The 18,266-nt window shown below is 41.9% G+C and overlaps 3 protein-coding genes across 7 annotated transcripts; all 3 read right to left on the bottom strand.

Annotated features, from left to right (window-relative positions):
- Positions 1-138: 138 nt before the first annotated feature.
- retreg2 (reticulophagy regulator family member 2) lies at positions 139-8,568 on the bottom strand. The gene is made up of 9 exons (XM_039792641.1): positions 8,315-8,568; positions 7,697-7,800; positions 7,107-7,137; positions 6,557-6,686; positions 6,155-6,239; positions 5,637-5,774; positions 4,266-4,354; positions 3,432-3,567; positions 139-2,995 (listed from the first exon to the last, which is right to left on the bottom strand). Exons 1-9 carry the CDS (start codon positions 8,566-8,568, stop codon positions 2,187-2,189), a joined length of 1,776 nt encoding a protein of 591 aa, XP_039648575.1. The 3' UTR covers positions 139-2,186.
- Positions 8,569-9,086: 518 nt separating this feature from the next.
- Positions 9,087-12,652, bottom strand: prkag3a (protein kinase, AMP-activated, gamma 3a non-catalytic subunit). Of its 5 annotated transcripts, none has more exons than XR_005638290.1 (13): positions 12,231-12,652; positions 12,095-12,135; positions 11,814-11,914; positions 11,639-11,720; positions 11,503-11,561; positions 11,208-11,253; positions 11,046-11,100; positions 10,829-10,955; positions 10,565-10,730; positions 10,402-10,439; positions 10,101-10,247; positions 9,810-10,001; positions 9,087-9,734 (listed from the first exon to the last, which is right to left on the bottom strand). XR_005638290.1 is itself a non-coding variant. In XM_039792644.1 (13 exons), the coding sequence occupies exons 1-13, from the start codon at positions 12,266-12,268 to the stop codon at positions 9,721-9,723; spliced, it is 1,005 nt and encodes a 334-aa protein (XP_039648578.1). In that variant the 5' UTR covers positions 12,269-12,649; the 3' UTR covers positions 9,476-9,720. The 5 variants fall into 5 exon arrangements, 2 of the variants coding, with proteins under 2 accessions (XP_039648578.1, XP_039648577.1); XR_005638289.1 differs by having other exon boundaries at positions 11,193-11,253; positions 12,231-12,651; XM_039792644.1 differs by having other exon boundaries at positions 9,476-9,734; positions 9,908-10,001; positions 10,565-10,727; positions 12,231-12,649.
- A 208-nt stretch (positions 12,653-12,860) lies between these two features.
- Positions 12,861-17,587, bottom strand: cnppd1 (cyclin Pas1/PHO80 domain containing 1). The gene is made up of 8 exons (XM_039792642.1): positions 17,525-17,587; positions 16,897-16,999; positions 16,564-16,645; positions 16,339-16,459; positions 16,048-16,176; positions 15,894-15,955; positions 14,990-15,107; positions 12,861-14,840 (listed from the first exon to the last, which is right to left on the bottom strand). Exons 1-8 carry the CDS (start codon positions 17,585-17,587, stop codon positions 14,208-14,210), a joined length of 1,311 nt encoding a protein of 436 aa, XP_039648576.1. The 3' UTR covers positions 12,861-14,207.
- Between the last annotated feature and the right edge of the window lie 679 nt (positions 17,588-18,266).

Here is an 18,266-nt window from a genome sequence, read left to right as displayed (position 1 = left end):
TGTCAGAAATAAAAGGCCTAAAAATGGCAACAAAATAATCTTTACAAAAAAAAAAGAAAGAAAAAAAATTGTGCATATTAACAACACGTTGGTTACAATGATCAGGGAAATAATTCAGATAAATGGCAGTCCTACATCTGAAGTTTGTTTCAGTTTGTTCTTTTATTCTCTTACTTTCACATGTGGTGTTATTTTACCAATTTAATGACAATAAATCTTTTCTGCTTTGTGAAACTCGCCCATTGCTGTTATATTTTTAGATGTAAAAGATCAAACTGAGTACTTTATGGAAAAAGGAGAAATTAGAAAATATATTCCTTTTTTAAAATTGTACAGTTCGGTAAGTGCCTTTTTTATAGTTCAAGAAGCGATATTTTAAGCATAAAACACACTACTAACATACACAAACTGTTAATATCCTTCTCTAAATCTGATGTTATCACTTGCCGCCCATTTCCCTTTACAGTTTAGCAGTCTTTTTAAAAAGGAGGACACGTCAAAACTTTTCTTCCCCTCGTTGGTAATTCAATAATAAACTAACTGAATTTAATGGGCTCTTTTAACCTGAAACATTCATATGGATTTTTTTTCTCACAAATTGTGCAGTACTTTGTCAGTTGACAAGGAGAACTTGAACAGAGCGCTGTTTTTACATGCAGAATATACACGTTCCTTTTGAACATTTCTACACTATACACAAGGAGGCATTGACTAAAAAGGACAGGTTAGTACAAATACAGTGCATTACAACAAGTTGGGAAATGGACACATATTCTGCAATGTTATATTCAATTTGTACAACCCACCCCTGAGACTTGGATGCTGAGTGGTTTACAAAAGCAAAACCGGCCTCTTTATACACTCGAGCATAGTGCTAAATTTCTTTTTGTCATGTCAAAAGTTCTCCACAAATTCCCAGCAGCGGCCAGATACATTATTAATTATTAATTTAGTATGTCCCTCGAGAAACAGAAACAAAATCTGCGCCAGTAGAAGTAACCCTTTGAAAATTGACCTCAAATATTTGTCATGGTAAATACATGCATGATGCATGGCATGCATGGACTTTACTATGTATGACTTGACTATACATGTACCAAATAGTTGGGTACAGACGGGCCTATCAACAAGAAGCGTGTCTTTTAACAGAGTTGTAGATCAAGAAGAAATTCAATTACATATGGATGTGTGAAGTTAAATTCTATTTGCAAATATTAATAAAAATGAGGCATCAACCACAGAGACAAAAATCCAGGAACATTTCTTTTATCTTGCCACGCCAAAGTCACTTACGTGTACGGGTAAAGAGCTACTACTTTAACATCCAATAATGTCAAAGATTAAGTTTCCATTTCCAGGCAACAAGTGAAAGACCACTAATGACCGAATGTTTCTGTCAAAACTGTAACCTCGGAGACCTTGGAGGGGAGGATGAAGTGAAGGATAACACTATTGTCGCACTAAGTCTAACTCTGGGAATAGACAACAACATTTTAAACCTGGACGTCCACGCTGTCATCATTAAAACAATTATCATACAATCATTATGGGCAACTGAAGGGATTCCATTTAATTTTAAACTTCCCCTCAGCTTAACAACAAAGTATCATCGAATGACGTTAAATTAAATAATTTATAGCATATATTAATTGTTATATAATCCAACATTTCAACTCTTCGTAACACCACCTAGATAAAGACCTTTATGAAAACGAGACGGAAGGGTTTTTGAGCTCTCAGCCGCGGTAGAAAACAAAGGCGCCATTATTCTGACACGAGACTGAACACGGAACGGATTTTTCCACTACGCTGTAAGATATTTGCCTGCTAATTTATCAAGCAAATATCAATGTTGTTCAACCCCTGACAAGAATGATGTCTTTAGGACAGTTAACCTAAGCCAGTTCTGCCCTGAACCTGCTCTCCCAGAACATGATCTACTATCTGGCCAGCAGGCCCAAAAAAAAAAAAAAAAAAAAAATCACTACTGCAAATGGAGGCTGAACAGACCCTTCCAACGCACCGAGTAATCTCGTCCACATGCCACACGATAACCAACCAACAATATTAAACAGCAAACTCTTGGATTCATGTTTTGTATATAGCAGTATGTATGGATATAATGTAGGTCTAATGTAGAAATAAAAACAAAAGAGTTGGGGGCAGGGGGGAGCAAAACAGGGAAGCTATGACTGTGGTTGATGCTGAGGAGGCGGAGGTGTCTCTGGAGCTCCCGAGGCTCCTCCCACTGCCTGTCTGTCAGAGATGAGGTCCAGCCCCTCATCCAGCCCCTCCAGTTCACTTTGGTCCAGAAGCTCAAAGTCCTCTTCCTCGGTCGGAACTACAGTGTCGTCAGGCATCTCCTCTCCGGTGCCGCTTTCTGTCGTAATCGCCTCATCCAGGTCCTGGTCAGCCCCGAGCGCTCCTATTGTAGTAATCGTAGTGTCAGCAGTGGTCTCGGTGGGTGGGGTGGAGGTCTCCAGAGCGCCAGGTGGGGTTTCAGTGGGAAGGAACTCGGCCAGGGAGGGCTCCTCGCTGGCCTCGCTGGAGCGCAGCATGGCCGACAGAGTGTTCTGCACCACGGTGGAGATGGCTGTGCTCACTATTTCCTCGCTCAACGCCTCCAAGGACTGTTGGGTACCCCGGGCCACTGCAGCTTCCTTCTCCTCTTCCTCCCGCGTCCCCGCTGCCTCCCCTGCGCCTGGCGCGGGCAACATGCCCTCCTCACCCCCAGGTGGTCGCCCATGTCCGTTGAAGTGCGTGTTCACAAAGTGGAGCGGCGATGCTAGGTGCTGGATAAGGAGGCTGGCGGGACTCAGCGCTTCCCTCTCGGAATGAGCGCCAGCCTGGGCTTCGTCGCCCTGGCCGGGGCCTCGCAGGGGGAAGTGGAGCAGGTTGGGATCGATGGATGGGAACTCCTCGACGGAGGGGAACTCAGGCAGATCCCGCAGGTAGGACTCCTCTGGGTCGCTGTGTAAACTCTGCTGGTCCAGGTCTGTAGTAGAGATGAGACAGCAAAAAAAAAAAAAAAAAAAAGAAAACACTGACTCAAGCATCAAAGCCAAATATAATTCACAGATCGAGAGGTTTTTGGTTAAATATTACAGCAATAAATCACAAATATAGGTTTACTCAAGTGCAGACTTGAGCTGAACATTCTGTGATTACCCAGTTAAAAGAAAACCAGTGGAGCAAAAGAACATCTGCATGCACACTTCCTTCTAAATGAGCAAAGCTAAACATCACTGTTCAGCTCGCAGACCACCAAGTGAACCTCATACATCAGCAACGCCTCCACTGACTGATGTGTTCCGCTATATTTTTGAATTCCTTTGAACTTCCTACCAAGCAAAAAAACAAAACAAAAAAAAAACAGCTACTTTTGTATGGGTATGAATTGAAGTGCGACAGCGATCTGAGCGATCATTTACCTTCCGAGACGTCAGTGAGTTGAGGGGTGGTGGCTCTCGACACGGAGAACCCTCCGCTCTCCAAGATGGACGCCTCCTCATCTGACAGCTCCGAGTCTGTGATGGCCATCGCCAGAGCTGTGGTCTTCACATCCACCTGGCCGACAGAAATCACAGCGTTATACCACTGCTAACACACAAATGCAGTGTCTTAGTTCTAGAGCTGCTCGATTATGAAAATAAATAAAAATCACGATTATTTTTGGTCAATATTGAAATCACGATTATTTTACACTATTACTCATTGACTTTTGGAAAGACATTGCAATTATTAAACTTTAAAAAAAAGAAGTGAAAAAGTAAAAGCAAAATCAACAGTGTAAACACCTAGAACTGTGAAATTTCCCTTCATACTTTTTTTTTCCATCCCAAACACAAGACAGAATAAGAGTTTACTTGCAAAACGCAATGTGCAAAGCAATCCTTTTTCTCGATTACACGGTCTTTGTGATCATAAGGAGCTGAAATCGTAAATCACGATACAAATTTTGATTAATTGCACACCCCTACTTTGTTCATTCAACAGACACAGCATATGGACTGCCTACCTGACATTACAGCAACAGTGTCAGTTACTGAATGGAACTGTGCCCTGCAGGTGCGCAATGGAATCTTGTCACACTTGAAAAATATACATTTTTGAAGCACCATTTGAGAAAAAAAAAAAAAACAACACATTTCCTGCTTCCCACACTACTACTGCTTCCTCTGTTGGTCTTATGCTATACACACACACTCTCATAAAAGTCTAAAAAAAAAAAAAGTGGCAGTGAGTTTGGAGGTGTGTCTTCATACCGTTGGGGCAAAACAGGACAGCTCCTCCTCACTGTCGCTCTCCGTTTCAGCTCTTGGCTCGTCCCCCTCCTCCATCTCCTTCTTCACCTCTGTTAAAACACATACACACACACACACACACTTTTATAATGGAGAGGAAAATACATTTGAAAAAAATTTCCTTAAGAACGGATTAAAAGACAGAATGGCACTCAGGTTTATGCCATATCTTCAGAATGAGCAACAGTATACATGTACTGTTACACTGGGAGACACAGATAGAGAGGGGGGGGGTTACAACTTAAGAGGGGAATTAAATTTGAAACCGCAGTATGCTCGGACCAATCTCAAACGTATGTGTATTTCGATTTGCGGGTTGGTTTTGTGGAAAGGTCTTGACGAAACTATCAAACAATGTATATAGTGCAATTTAAAAAAAATTTACAACTGAAGTGAGGAAGGAGAATGTAAATCTAAAACTAATGTTAATGGTGCTTATACTGTTTGTTTTTTCTCTCTCTCTCTTAATAGCTTGATAGAGTAGGACGTAAATTGGAGTAGTATTTTTGTATTATTTAAAATGGTCTGTTTAGTTTATCGTATTGGATTGTGCACTTGTCTATGGTAAAGACTGGGGGTAGGACATGACAAGCCTAGGCTTTTTCCTATCCCTTTTTGAATGGGTCTAGTATGTTGAAAACATTTTTTTGTTGTTGATTTTATTTATTTTTAAATCGTTCAAAATACAAGATAAAGACATGGGATCTAGGTACAAATGTAACCGGAGGAACTTATAATCACACTTCCTTAATATTCAACATGGTTCTAGTTACACAATTATGTTACATGTGGTGGGAGAAGTAAGGTGTTCTCAATCGATTCCTCACATGCCTGTCCTTGTATTAAATGTTACAAACACAAGCATTTGTTTTAATTTGGTGTAATGCGCTAGCCTGGGAAAACCCTGACGAACTTTAAGATTTGCTCTGGAAGTCAGTCTGGCCAAGAGCCCATTTCCAATTTTTCCAAATCGAGGCACCAATTACAACCGTTGAGGCGGGTTTTACACGATGACGATAGCGCAGCGACGGCAAGCAGCTTTTTGTTTACATTCAACATGACGGCCACCGAAGCGCAGCAACCCGTTGATGCCGCTGTCGCTGCTACGTCACCCGGATCGTTGGTCTGATTGGTTGAACCGTTGGACTATCCAATTGCGCCCAGAGGCATTTGAGCGGCGTCCGTTGGGGACACCCCTTGGAAATGGGCTGTGAATGAACATTGAACACAACAACTCGTCTGACCCACGGGTCTGGTGTCAACCAGGCTATTAATGCACATGAGTTAGGCCTAAATCTGTAGCCTGAAGGTGTGACAGACACTAGCACTCACTCCTCTTGTCGTGCTTGCGGTGCTCGGTTTCTCCTTTCATGCTGTAGTCCAGTTTCATCAGGATTGGCTCCAAGCCGGTGTACATCCTCTGGATCAGTTCGTGGTACACCACCAGCGGCCACAACAGCACGCTCAGGACTGAACAGGTGCACAGACAAAACAGTATCAACTTTATACTGCCCTTTTTCTTCACCAGTATCACAACAAGAGTGCCATACAATAAAAATGAGCCATTTTAACAGTTGATGTGATAAATATCCACTTGCTACAAAATATTAAAATACAAGCAGCATGGCCTATTAGACATTCCTCTGCACCTACAGGATTCCTGATGTGTACTGAACACATTACCAGGGAATCCAAAACCACAAGAAAATGGAAGTACTCCATTAACCGCAACTATTGCCTGTTATCACACACACACACCCTCTGTTTGTCAGGACAAGCACACAATCCAATGTAAATTCAGGGCTTAGCACAATTGTTTATTTATGCCGATTAGGCAAAAGGTGACTCACCAATAATATAGGAGATCATGATTCCTGGTACGTAATGCCCAACCACGGCAAGTACAAGACAGCCACTGCACATCATCACACAGAACTGGGAAACAGAACAAGTAAAAGGGAATTAGGCTATTACACCTTCAAGCTGCACAGGGTACAGGATGAGGAAGTGAAAACGTGGCATCTCTGCAGGTGTGTTTGTGCACGATAGAAGAGAATGCAGCGCCTGCTGAGATCAGACAGATTGCACCGTGCGATGTAGATATCCCATACTTATTCTTATATACAGTTGCGTTCAAGGTGAAACTGCAATAATTAACCACAAATACAAGCATTTAGGGTGTCTGAAATATGCAACACCTTTCCCGTCAATTCCTTTCTTGTGTGTCAATGGGCAGAGTCAGTGTGCTGTACCTTGCCATGGTTCTGTTGTTTGTACTGCAGCATCTCCTGCAGGTACAGGCAGTAGGTCAGGTAGCTTTCAGCCAGGTGGTGGCTGAGCTCAGGAATACTGAGCAGATGCTGCTCCACACTCATTGTGTCACTGTATGCAAACAACACACACACACACACACACACACACACACACACACACACACACACACACACACACACACACACACACACACACACACACACACACACACACACACACACACACACACACAGAGTGACAAAACATTTGGTAAAGAACAAAAATCTGTACTTAAATGCTTGCAGAGGGGTAATGTATGATTCTATGTTAATGTAATGACAGTGGAGACACCTGGTAGCCTAAAATTAGTTCTGATGATACTGTATGGTGCGACGTGAAGGAAATGTTGTAAACATAAAGACAGACTTCACAACGCTGGAATTTAACTGATGCTTTAATTTCTAATTACTTGACGATATGAAGACAAGCAGTGTCATAAAGAAAACGATCTAACAAGTAATCTGTTTATTGTGCAAATACACTACATACCTTTGTACGGGAGGAGCCTCTGCATGTTCAACTGAAGTAGGAGAAAAACACACTTAGCAGCAGATCATGAACATGTGTTTCAACAAACATGTTTTTCAAGATTATTAAAGAGATTCAAGGGCTTTATGCTTTTGGGCCTTGGAGCATAAACAAATGTATGTATTGCGTTTGATTACATGTTAATGTTGTTTAATATCAATCAATCATACACTGGCTGTGAATTGGAAAACCTTAACTTAGATTGATTAGAATGTAAGATTTCCATCAGGTAGCTATGCATTACCTGACACGTGTAAGAACACTAATAATAACATTTTGCTGATTTTCAAAAAAAGGTTGTGGTCTTTCAGTCAATTTTTTGCTTGAGAATTTCCCACCTTGACAAGGCACAAACACTGCAGGGAAAATACTTCATCTTAAGCCGATAGACTACATACTGACATAGTCATAGCAGGCTTCTCTATCCAGTGAAGGTACTGTGATTCCACAAATATTTATTTTAGTTGGCTCAGCAACTGTGAACATGTGCTTGGGCAATGAGTGACAAAGTCTGAGAACTAGATTGGAATGACATAAAGGCCTGGGTTTACCTGTAATGATGGGCAACTTGGGCTTCCATCTCTCCAGTAGCATGAGTCCCAGCAGGGACACACTCAACAGGAACAGAGGCCGCAGGGAGGTGGATGACAGGAGCCTGTGGAGACACATGGACAAACAGCCTACCAATTGGATTGTTCAACACAAAAATTTAATAAACATACATGTGATGTCAGGAAACTCACTTCCAAATTAAACTTTATAAATACATCTATACAGCACCTCTGTTAGTCGGCTGTCATTGACAGCTGGTTCACAAGGCCTGGGCCACTAAGCATGACATGAGTGTTTGTTAGGAATACGCTGAACAAAGCTGACGGGTGTAAACAACTCAAAATAACTCTCGCTGGGTATTTTGTCAGCGCAATAATGTTTTTCCTGATAGTGTTTAAGGCATGACGCCAAATTTTCCGAGCTAAAAAAAACAAGTTTAAGCTGTCTAGAAAGCTACGTTAGCATTTGGCTAAAGACGTGGGATTAGCTAATTTATCTTGACGTTCACTCGTAATATCGTCGCTGATGTTAGCCAGCCTAGCTAACGATGTTCAATGCAACCTCATTGCGCTGTCAAGAATGTGAATAACGTGATTGAACACGGACTCGACGGTTACCAAAATAATGTGTTGAGTGTCAGGGCGACAGAGATGCTGTAGAATGGCCTCTCCCAGACCAACAGCCTCTGCACCCATAGCAGCAGGGGCTCATACTGCGATAGCCAACCCTGAAGACGCTCCCGCAGGCGGACGAGCTCCGGGTTTTCGTCCCCGCGCGTTTGTTCCGATGTCCCTGAAGGAAACAGAGACTCAAGACCGACAGAAGAGGAGGTAACCGATGGGCGTCTTCTGGCCTCCTCCTCGCTCGCCATGTTTCCCCCACTTTGTTATGTTGTTGGGATATCACGGGGTATATGCAGAGAGCAGAGTCAAGTGTGACAGACTTACAGAGAAAGTAAGCTTCCGGTTATTACTTTCAAAATAAAACCTATCGCTTATAGCAACACAAAACACCAACGCGAAAATGATCAATAGAGATGTATTTGGTCAATAAAAATACAAATTATAAAAATGAAAGGTGTTTTCTTTTACAAATAACCTCATATCTAATACAATAATTAGTAATCATTTCAGAGATGTTATGTCCGGCACGGTAAGATTATTTTACTTTGAAGGCATTATTAATTTCCGTCCTTATTCTTGATGGTTTCTGGCAACTTGATGTACCAATACAGATGGGCGTACGGATCACGTGTTTCCTTGTTTACGGAGAATGGGGTTAAGGTTAAAGCCCATTGGGCCCCTGTGTGGTTAGATAGACTGCTGCATGCAATGTTGCGCAAAGGTAAAACACCTGCAAACGCTCTCCCAAACATGTAGCCAGAGACGGTTTAGTATAGAGGATCTTTACTTATATGAATGTTTTATTTTGAAGGATGTAACCGAAAATGATTTCTTATGCGATAAATCTAACTTGACATGTATGTAGTTGTAGTTACTGTACGTAGCCGCTAGAGGGCGTAAAAACACATTTTCTGAACATTATGTTAGATATGTTTTGCTAACTATACCGACAACTTTACAGTTAAATGTTACACAAATAAAGTCAAAGAACTAATCAGACCAGGGCATACAAAGTTAAATGAAAGACATTTAGATGTAATATTGAAAAGACCACACACACACACACACACACACACACACACACACACACACACACACACACACACACACACACACACACACACACACACACACACACACACACACACACACAAGTTTTGATACAAATGTTTAATACAGAAATATACAGTGTTGCATAAACACATAATGATCAATTTGATCAAATGCAGCCAATATGGACATTGTGCTTGGAAAGCTATAGAGATTCAGTACATGTTCAAGGTTGGCTCCCTGTCCTTTTATAGTTACTTGAATACGGCACATAAATCATGGAAGACATCTTCATGTAAACAGCAGTACAGCCAGAGGATTTTTCTTCCTTTTGTGGTCTCTCATTGCAGTCACAAGTTGATTTCTGAAAGACATAAGCACAATCTTCTATCATTCTACTTAGCAACTACAATGAGTAAAAAAGGCTTGAGAGGCCTACCTGGCTGGGTACACGGCCAGGACTCAAGCCTACACAGGTGGTAAAGGAGAGTAGGGGACCACCTGTCCCCTGGTGCTAGGACAAAAGGGCATCAATACCTGCAGGGGTTAAGACCATGGCCTGCAGCAGGTCAGACAGAGAGATGATGCCCTTCACCACATCAGCCCGGTCCACCAGGACCAGCCGATGGACCTGGAAAGGACAAGAAGAGAACATTCTCCCGTGGTTTTCAGATTGTCTGATTTCATGAGAAATATCTGAGACCAAACTCATTCAAAGGGAAACACCTACCTCAGCGTTGACTATACGGTCTATGATGATTTCCAAGGTTTCATCAGGGTAGCACTTGATTACTCCCTCAATAAAACATGAGCGCCTGCGAACGGCCTCCTGCATCGGCATGTCCAGATTGTTGTACATCTTCTGGGCTGCTAGATTCTGCCATGGAGTGAACACAGATACCTCAGTGTCGGAGCAGGTGACACCGAACAATGGTATGATATGCAAGGATAAAGACTAAACTGTAGGCGTTCTTTGAGATTAACAAAGAGAGCCTTAGTTACACAAAAACTGTGTAAGACCAAATACTCACAATCACATCAAATCTTGAGTAGAGTGACACCACTTTGCCTGAGAAAACAAAATGTTGGACTCCATAATATCAGCGCTAAGATGCTTTCTGGTAAACTGTAATGCTCATCAATACTAATAAATACAGCTATCTAATGTCAACAATCACATTTTTTTGTGCATACCTTGTTCATCCACCACAGGTAGTGCAGACACTCGCCTTTCCACAAAAATGGAGAGGGCATCATAAAGTGATGCTGTTTGCTGAACAGTGGCGATGTTCCTGAACGTCCCAATCCCAAGCTCCTGGATCTGCCTTCCAATGAATGCAGGCTTGGGAACTTTTTTCTGCTGAAAACAATCCAAAACAGCATTGTGAAGGAACATCGATGCATGCAAACGAAAAGCAGGTCGTAAGCGAGCCACATGCTAAACATCTGCGTGCTCACAAATATATGGAGAAACTTGAGGATTCTTTTGTGGGTGAGAATGTGCAGGACATTTCCAGACTCTGGGTCGATGACTGGCAGCCTGTGGATCTTATATTTGAGTAAGGAATAGATGGCGTCAAAGAGGCTAAAAGGGAAAGAGTAGAGGAGAGCATGTACTGCCAGTTGACTAGAAATCAGTTGAAATAGTTTAAAGATGAGCGTTGTGTGCACTCACCTGGCCTCTGGGGAAATACTAACGAGGAAGTGATTGGAACACTGTAAGTAGATGTCTAGACAGAAGAAGAGAGAACGAGAGCTCTCATGGAAATTCACCGAAATGTGCACACGGGAGTAATATCTGTGATCAGTGTTGGTTATTTACTTTGAAATGAATCACCTCGCCATGTCTCAATCTTGTGGTTCTCCAGCTCATACATTTGAACCTTCAAAAGGGAAAACCCAAATGTCAAATTATGAGTCAGATTACCATTCAAGTAGGTCAAATCAAATATTGCAACCCTTCAAAACCTTCTGCCAAGTTTCGGGCTTTCACACTGTGTTGCTATCTCTGGTTATATTAAAAAAAGAAGGGGATGTTAAATAATAATGTCTGATCTATGATATTTATACTATCCTAAAAATAAAGCTTATCAGGGTTTAAATTGTGGGTACTGTAGGGTCTTCATACTCACCAAAGGGGACTTGTAATAGCAATGGAGGATGTTGATGAAATCCGTAATAGTCAGCATACCTGTGAAATGTTTCCATTATCAGAATTCACAGTGACCACTACTTCACTATGGCAATTCCAATAATCTCTCATCTTACCCACAAATCTCTGCAGCTTGCTGTCCCATAAAGGCGCAGCCCTCAAGCCATTTGCCACCAGTGCAAAAAAGGCCTTTTTCACCTTTTGGAAGTCATAACATTTACACAGTCAAGAGTAGAGATTTACTAGCAATAAATACCAATGGTGATCAAGTCCTGTGCATGAGTTTCTTACTTGTAGCGTGGTATCAAATATGACCAGTTTACAGCTGGTTGGAATGGCATCATAGCAGCAGTGACTTTTCATGAAATTCATGTAGACTGTGGCATCAGCCTCTGTGTGGAATCGCACGTTATACCACATATCACAACAGCTGATCACACTACCTGACATAGACATACACACACCTTTAAACAAGCATGAACAGCACAGATCCTGGCACTGAACATGTACATACAACCCTGCTTATATGCACATTTACAAGATCATATGTATGCAAATGATTGTAATCGTACCTTGTTTCTTTAATTTCCCCGTCTCTTTCTGGGAGTAACACCTACAACAGAGCAAGCGCACACGACATTGTCAGAATAGTTTAAACTCCACAAACACTTTTCTTCTAGTTATATTCAGCCCAAAGTAGCATTTCACCTGTGAGGGAGGCTCCATAATTCTGTTGGTGTGTCCATGAAAAAGTTGATTTCAAAGCAGCAAACTCAAACTGCTGGGGACTCCGCTTAGTTTGCTGCCCTTTCCTATGAAGCAGTTGGGTCTATATTAGGAGCTCTCAAGTGGTATGCAGGCCAGGGGTAAAAGAAGCTGGCTCAAGCTCAGGGGGAGGGACACTGAATAATCTGCCAAAACCAGACATCCGCTCCCCTGCCCCTTTAAAAATGCACTAGTCATCGCCTTGCCTTCATGCTGGTTTAAAGGAATGCATTGGCTTTCCTTAAAACCCTTACTGCCATCTCAGATCTCATTTGCCTCTATTTATTGGCTGCAATGGGGTGTAACACACACACAATGTGGAACTTCTAGCATAGAATTACTCATTGAAGAGGTTTTACAAATCTGGCTTACATTATTTATCAAGGCCTGTTGTCAGGCATGAAAATTGCATTCCATTGTGGTTTATATGTGCTGCATACAGTAACAGGTCTTTCAGAGAGCCTTAACATACAAAACGTATTGTTGGCTGTCAACTTGTGACAGTGGTGTGCTTCAAACGATGATTTCCCCAGGCTTTATGCTGTTGTTGACAAATACGATAATTAACAAATGTCACAAAGAAATGCATCCTTTATTAGATTCTTGGTTTTTCTACATATTTGTACAATATTTGTATTTTACACCATGTACAAAATTAAAGGACTTTGTGCTGTATCAAATTCAGATGCTCAGAACAGTTAGTCAAAAGGTTCAATTACAAAATAAATGTCCTGGGGACCATGTAGACCTCTGTGTTTAAAAGATGCACTGGACAATGCTCGACAATAGAGATAGAAATGTCCCGTTGCAGTGAAAATGGAGCCAGATGTGCAAATTCCAGACCGCATCAACAAAGAAACACGGCTGTTAGGCTGTAACATGTTCAGAATGTTCACCTCAAAAACACCAACCAGAAACCAAATACAAATTGCATGAAACCGCACGAGCCCATCCTTTTTACAGACCTTCCCCCCTGGAGAAAGGGAAACTAATCTCTCAAATCTCATCTGGCTACATAAGCCTGTGACAGATAAGTGGCCTTAAGGTTATGTGTTGCCACATAGAATCTGGCAATTATTGACAATAAAGAAAATGCAACTTCTTACTACAAATGAACAGAATAAGAGGAGTGGATGTTATTGATTTCTGTGTGGTCAATTTCCTTTCTTTGATGCTTTCTTCTGAATGAAAAAGGGAAAGTTTACAAGGACAGGAGACCATTAATGTGTTCCACAAACAGAAACTATTTGGTTTACAAAATGCTTGCTGCATGTGCCTGACCAATGCCTGATGTAAAGCTCCTTATGCATAAATGAAAAATAAATTGTAACCCTAAGCAAATATGGGTAAGCCAAAATTACTGTAAGTAAACAAAGTAAACTGGTTTAGTCCCTTCTTCTTACATAATTTCTTATCATTAAAAAATAAACACCTACTGTGAACTTTCAGATATGCTGTGAAAACCTCCACACACTTTCATCATCTTGCCAAGTAGCAAGCAGCTTTAATATTACAGCTGTAATATAGTAACTCAAAACACACATCACAAAAGGCCCTACATCCCGGTCTGAACTTTCAAACAACGATAAATGTGGGTAGCGAAACAGTTTGGTTGCAGCCAAGAAAAACATATTAAACGATGTTCCATTTCCTTGTAATATTCTCCGCGTTCAAAACAAGTTGCAGAGCAACGGAAAACAATGGCATTTTACTTGTGGCAAATGAATTCTGCAGTGCTGAGCTATAAGTGAATTTCTGAAATCTCCTCTGTGGCTAATCACTCTGGCCTTTGCACCTGTATTCTAGATCTGGAAAAATAAACAAAAACATGACGTGAAGCAGTTGATGAGTCATGAAATCAGTGCTGGTTTAATTTCCAGAGTCCATTACCACAGGTTGACAGGAGTGGAGTTTGTGTGCCTAACCGGGCATGAGCAGAGCTTGGGCTTTGTCGACAGGCAACATAGACTCCGGATGGCAGGATCCCAGCTGTATAGGCGGAGTATAGCGAGAGTTTAGACCTGGTTCTGCCCATCCAAGGAGGCTGGAGGCCAGCCACGTTGCATGATGGTTATCAAGGGAGCCATGAGCGACGAGTGTTGAGGTGTTTCTAAGCCCGCACTGAAGAGGACGGAGGGATGCAAGACAGCCAGGACAGAAGAAGGAGACAGGAGACCAGGTTTGGGGAGCTTCCATATCAGAATCTGTGTCAGGATGTATGTGACCCATTGAGGCAAGCATGGAGCCCCAGAGACACAATATTGATGTCTTTGAGGATACCGAGGGGGGGCTTTGTCCGTGGTCCTGGCCGATTTCAATTGCACCGGGCTGACGGTTCAGACTGTTGTTGGCCAGAACACAACGGGGGAGGTGCAGGGCTGGAGAAGGAGCTTCTGCATTTGGGTTGGAGATCTGAAGGTCCGGACTAATCTCAGCTGGAGGTAGAAGCAGGGACTGGCCGCTCCGAGAGAGACTGAGCTGGTGCAGCACAGCGCTGGTGGCAATAAGGCCAGCCACACTGGTCAGATAGACCAGGCCGAGCATGCATGAAACCTGAAAATACAATGGAGGTTTATCAGATGATCAAACCTTATATGTTCACAATTCTAATACCTCTAGTTTTGACTATATATTGTTGTTGCAATGTGTGTGTGGTCTTAAGTAATAACTAGAGGAGAAAAAAAAAAAGACATTGAAAAAACCTTGGTAAAGTGCTGGTAGATGGCTGTGAGGGCTTGACTCCATGCAGATTGCTCCAGTAGCACACAGAGGTCAGTGTAGGTGAACCAGCCACGCTTCATCCCCTGCCGCTCTGCAATACTGGGGATACAGAGGCAAGAGTCAGAAATACTCCATTTACACTAGGGCTTTGACTTTTGCCCAAAAATCATATTCGAAGTTTGTTTGTTTATTAACATTCAAATATATTTGAATATTTATTAATAATATTTTGACCATTAAATGCCTTCAGTAAGACCTATATTGATATCAAACCTAAGTTTGATATCAATACTATACTTTCGACAGGAAGTTCGGAGCTTTCACCGTAGCCTACGTAATGTGATGTTAATACTTGTGTGCTGGTGTGTCCCCTCTCTCTTCTGTTGTGTGACTGAGGAGCAGCCCCGCCCTCCCCTCTGTGCACTCTCCTCATGTGCAGCAGCACTGCGTGCAGGCAGAAAGAAAAGGGAGAAGGGACAGTGTGCGGGGTGCGGTGTAGGTAGGAGAGACAGCGGCACGCGAAGGGAGAAAGACGCCGCTGAGCTGGCCAGCCTTCTTTGAGAATTAGGGGGGAATGCAACGCTACCAAGCCACGGCCGACAGACGTGCGTCGCTGCGATGTGTAGTTACATTTTGAAATGCGTGACAAAGCCTCGGAATCTAAATGGAAAACATCGTTTACAAGCAAACACTTTACAAAAAATAATGCCGGTTCGAATATTAAGGGCTGCCTAATATTCGTTCAAATCAAATCATTATTTTTTTAAATATTCGAATGATATTCGAATAACCAAGTTCAGCGTCAAAGCCCTAATTTACACTAGTTATGCCACTACAGTGCTGATAAAAAAAAAATTATTCAAAAAGTATTTTGGGACTACCAACCTGGTTTCCAGTTGACTTAGTATATCAAATAAGTCATTTGGCTCTGTGAAGAGGCTCCACTCCTAGAAGATATGACACAATGGTTGGGACAAAGAACTTGAACCAAGATGCCAATATGAGAAAATATCATCTGCTAATGCACAAACACACTTACAATGGCATTCAAGAAGTTCATCTCCAGGTTATTGACAGTTTTGACGTCCAACTTCCCAGCCGCTCCCCACTCATCGTTGAAAACCTCTTCTTCCTCCCCTTCATCGTACAGGTACTTGCTGGCAACCATCTAATTCAATGTGAGAGATCAGTGGATTTGTCAATGCAATATTATTATACTCACAGTCTGGGAACAAAAGTATCAATCGGCAATGCTTCCTGAAATGAGCAGCGACAATGCCAGAAATAACACTGACACATATGGAATGACCTATGACCCCAACACACATACCATGGAGATCAGGAAGAGGTCAGAGGAGGAGATCTTTTGTAGGTATTCAGGGTTTCTATGTCGGAGCCTTTCTATGTAAACTAGAGCCAGCATCATGGCACACGGCGAAATGCAAGCCTCCCTGAATCAAAAAAATAGATGTTTTAGATGTATGACTGGCAATGCAACATTTGGTTCCTATAAAATATATAATCTATGCATACATGCATAATACAAAGTACAAACCTGGAAACATGAGCAGCATACTTCTTCTGAAGCTTTCGTATTGGGCTTGGGGCAGACTTCTGGAAGATTTCAACAGCGATATCTGGAGTCACAGTAAGTAAAAACAAAAGTTAACTTGTGTGCAATCACAATCTATTTAGGTTTATAATCTAATTATGTACATTTAACATGCAAGTCACATACAGGAACTTAAAAGTTGTCCCAAAAATATTTTATATAAAACTAAATCCTCTTTTGTTGACAGTGACTTATAACAAGTCAGGAAAAAAACTTGCGCATCCAGTTTTTATTACGAAGGTGTGTCGGGGAGGCGCTTTAGTTCAGTATGTTCACCTGTAACAGGGCAAGACAGGCCATCTAAAGAAACGTCTTTGTCCAGGCCATAATACAGTCGCTTTCTCACTCGTTCACTCAACTTCTGGTGTCCAGGAAGAAACTGGAAAAACAACAAAGTGGAGTTAGCTAGCACGCTTGGAAAGCAATAACATTACGGAAAATGCTACCTGCAAACAAAACAACATACTCCGCAGTAATTTTATTATCACGCGCATTTACAAATGCTTCCATTAACACTTGCTAGCTAACATTTCGTGAGTTTACAGTAGCGGTTTATAACTACTATAAGGCCCGTAACATTAGCTTGTAAACGGAGTGAGCGCAACATGACAGTTACGTTAGCTAACAAAGTACTAGCGTCAGGACCTAGCGTTACTTATCGTTGTTTTGAGTATCATTTTTAACGACACATGATTTAGCTTGAATTGGAAACATTAGCTAGCTAGCTAGCTAGTCAGTCAGTAGGTAACGATAGGTAGCTATATTCCTGGGCAGCATATTCGAAATTCGAGACCCAATGTTAACCTAACTGGCTGACATATCCGTCAACTAACGTTAGCTTAGCAAAAGCGCCTAGCGTTAGCTAGCTTCCGTACTTTGTGGACCTAGCGTCGTCGTAACATACCGTGAACTCCTGGAAGTCCGAAAACTGAAATGTCTTTTCGTTAAATAAAGCGTCGAAATCCATATCTACTATAGATTAAACATTAGTCCTCAGAGTGTTGAAAAGACGACTGTTTGGCCTGGCCCCCCCGTCTGACAAGTAACTGCTAGCTAGCTAGAGCTCAGACAGCAACACGCCCTGCCTGACCTGGGACACTTCTCTAAACGGCAGCTTGCATCAGTTTTGCATTACTGCCATCTTCTGGTGTTAGTTAACTCCTACAGTGTCCAGGATGTCATATTTTGCTCATCGGTCCTGTTCTCATTAGGAAGCTGACAAAGCATCTTCTGCCTTGTCCACTCTCACCACACACTCCAGTATGTTCTTAACTCCTGCTCCTTTTATCCAAAATCGTTTCATTTCTTTCAACATTAGGCTACATATTTCCTGCAAGTAACAAGCACATGCTCTACAGTTTCTGGTACCTCACAATGATCACAATACCAGTTGGATGCTTCCCTATGTGTGATGTTTAAGTTGCGGTGTCCAACTCTCAGCTTGTTTATGCTTACTTGCTCTTTCCGTTTTGATTGAGTGTAAATGTCACAATCAGAAAGGGGAAAGGAGTTTATTACCACAGTAGTTACCATACGTGGAATTTGCCTTGGATACAGCCACAAACAAACATAGCCTATTGAACATTATTAAGAAATAAACAACTACAGAAACAGAAACAAATATATACAAAATTGCTCTTAAGTAT

This window comes from Perca fluviatilis, chromosome 24, assembly GCF_010015445.1.
Source record: "Perca fluviatilis chromosome 24, GENO_Pfluv_1.0, whole genome shotgun sequence".
Taxonomy (NCBI): Eukaryota; Metazoa; Chordata; class Actinopteri; order Perciformes; family Percidae; genus Perca; species Perca fluviatilis.
Note: the sequence above shows the minus strand (reverse complement) of the source record. Positions and strands in the feature narration are given on the sequence as shown.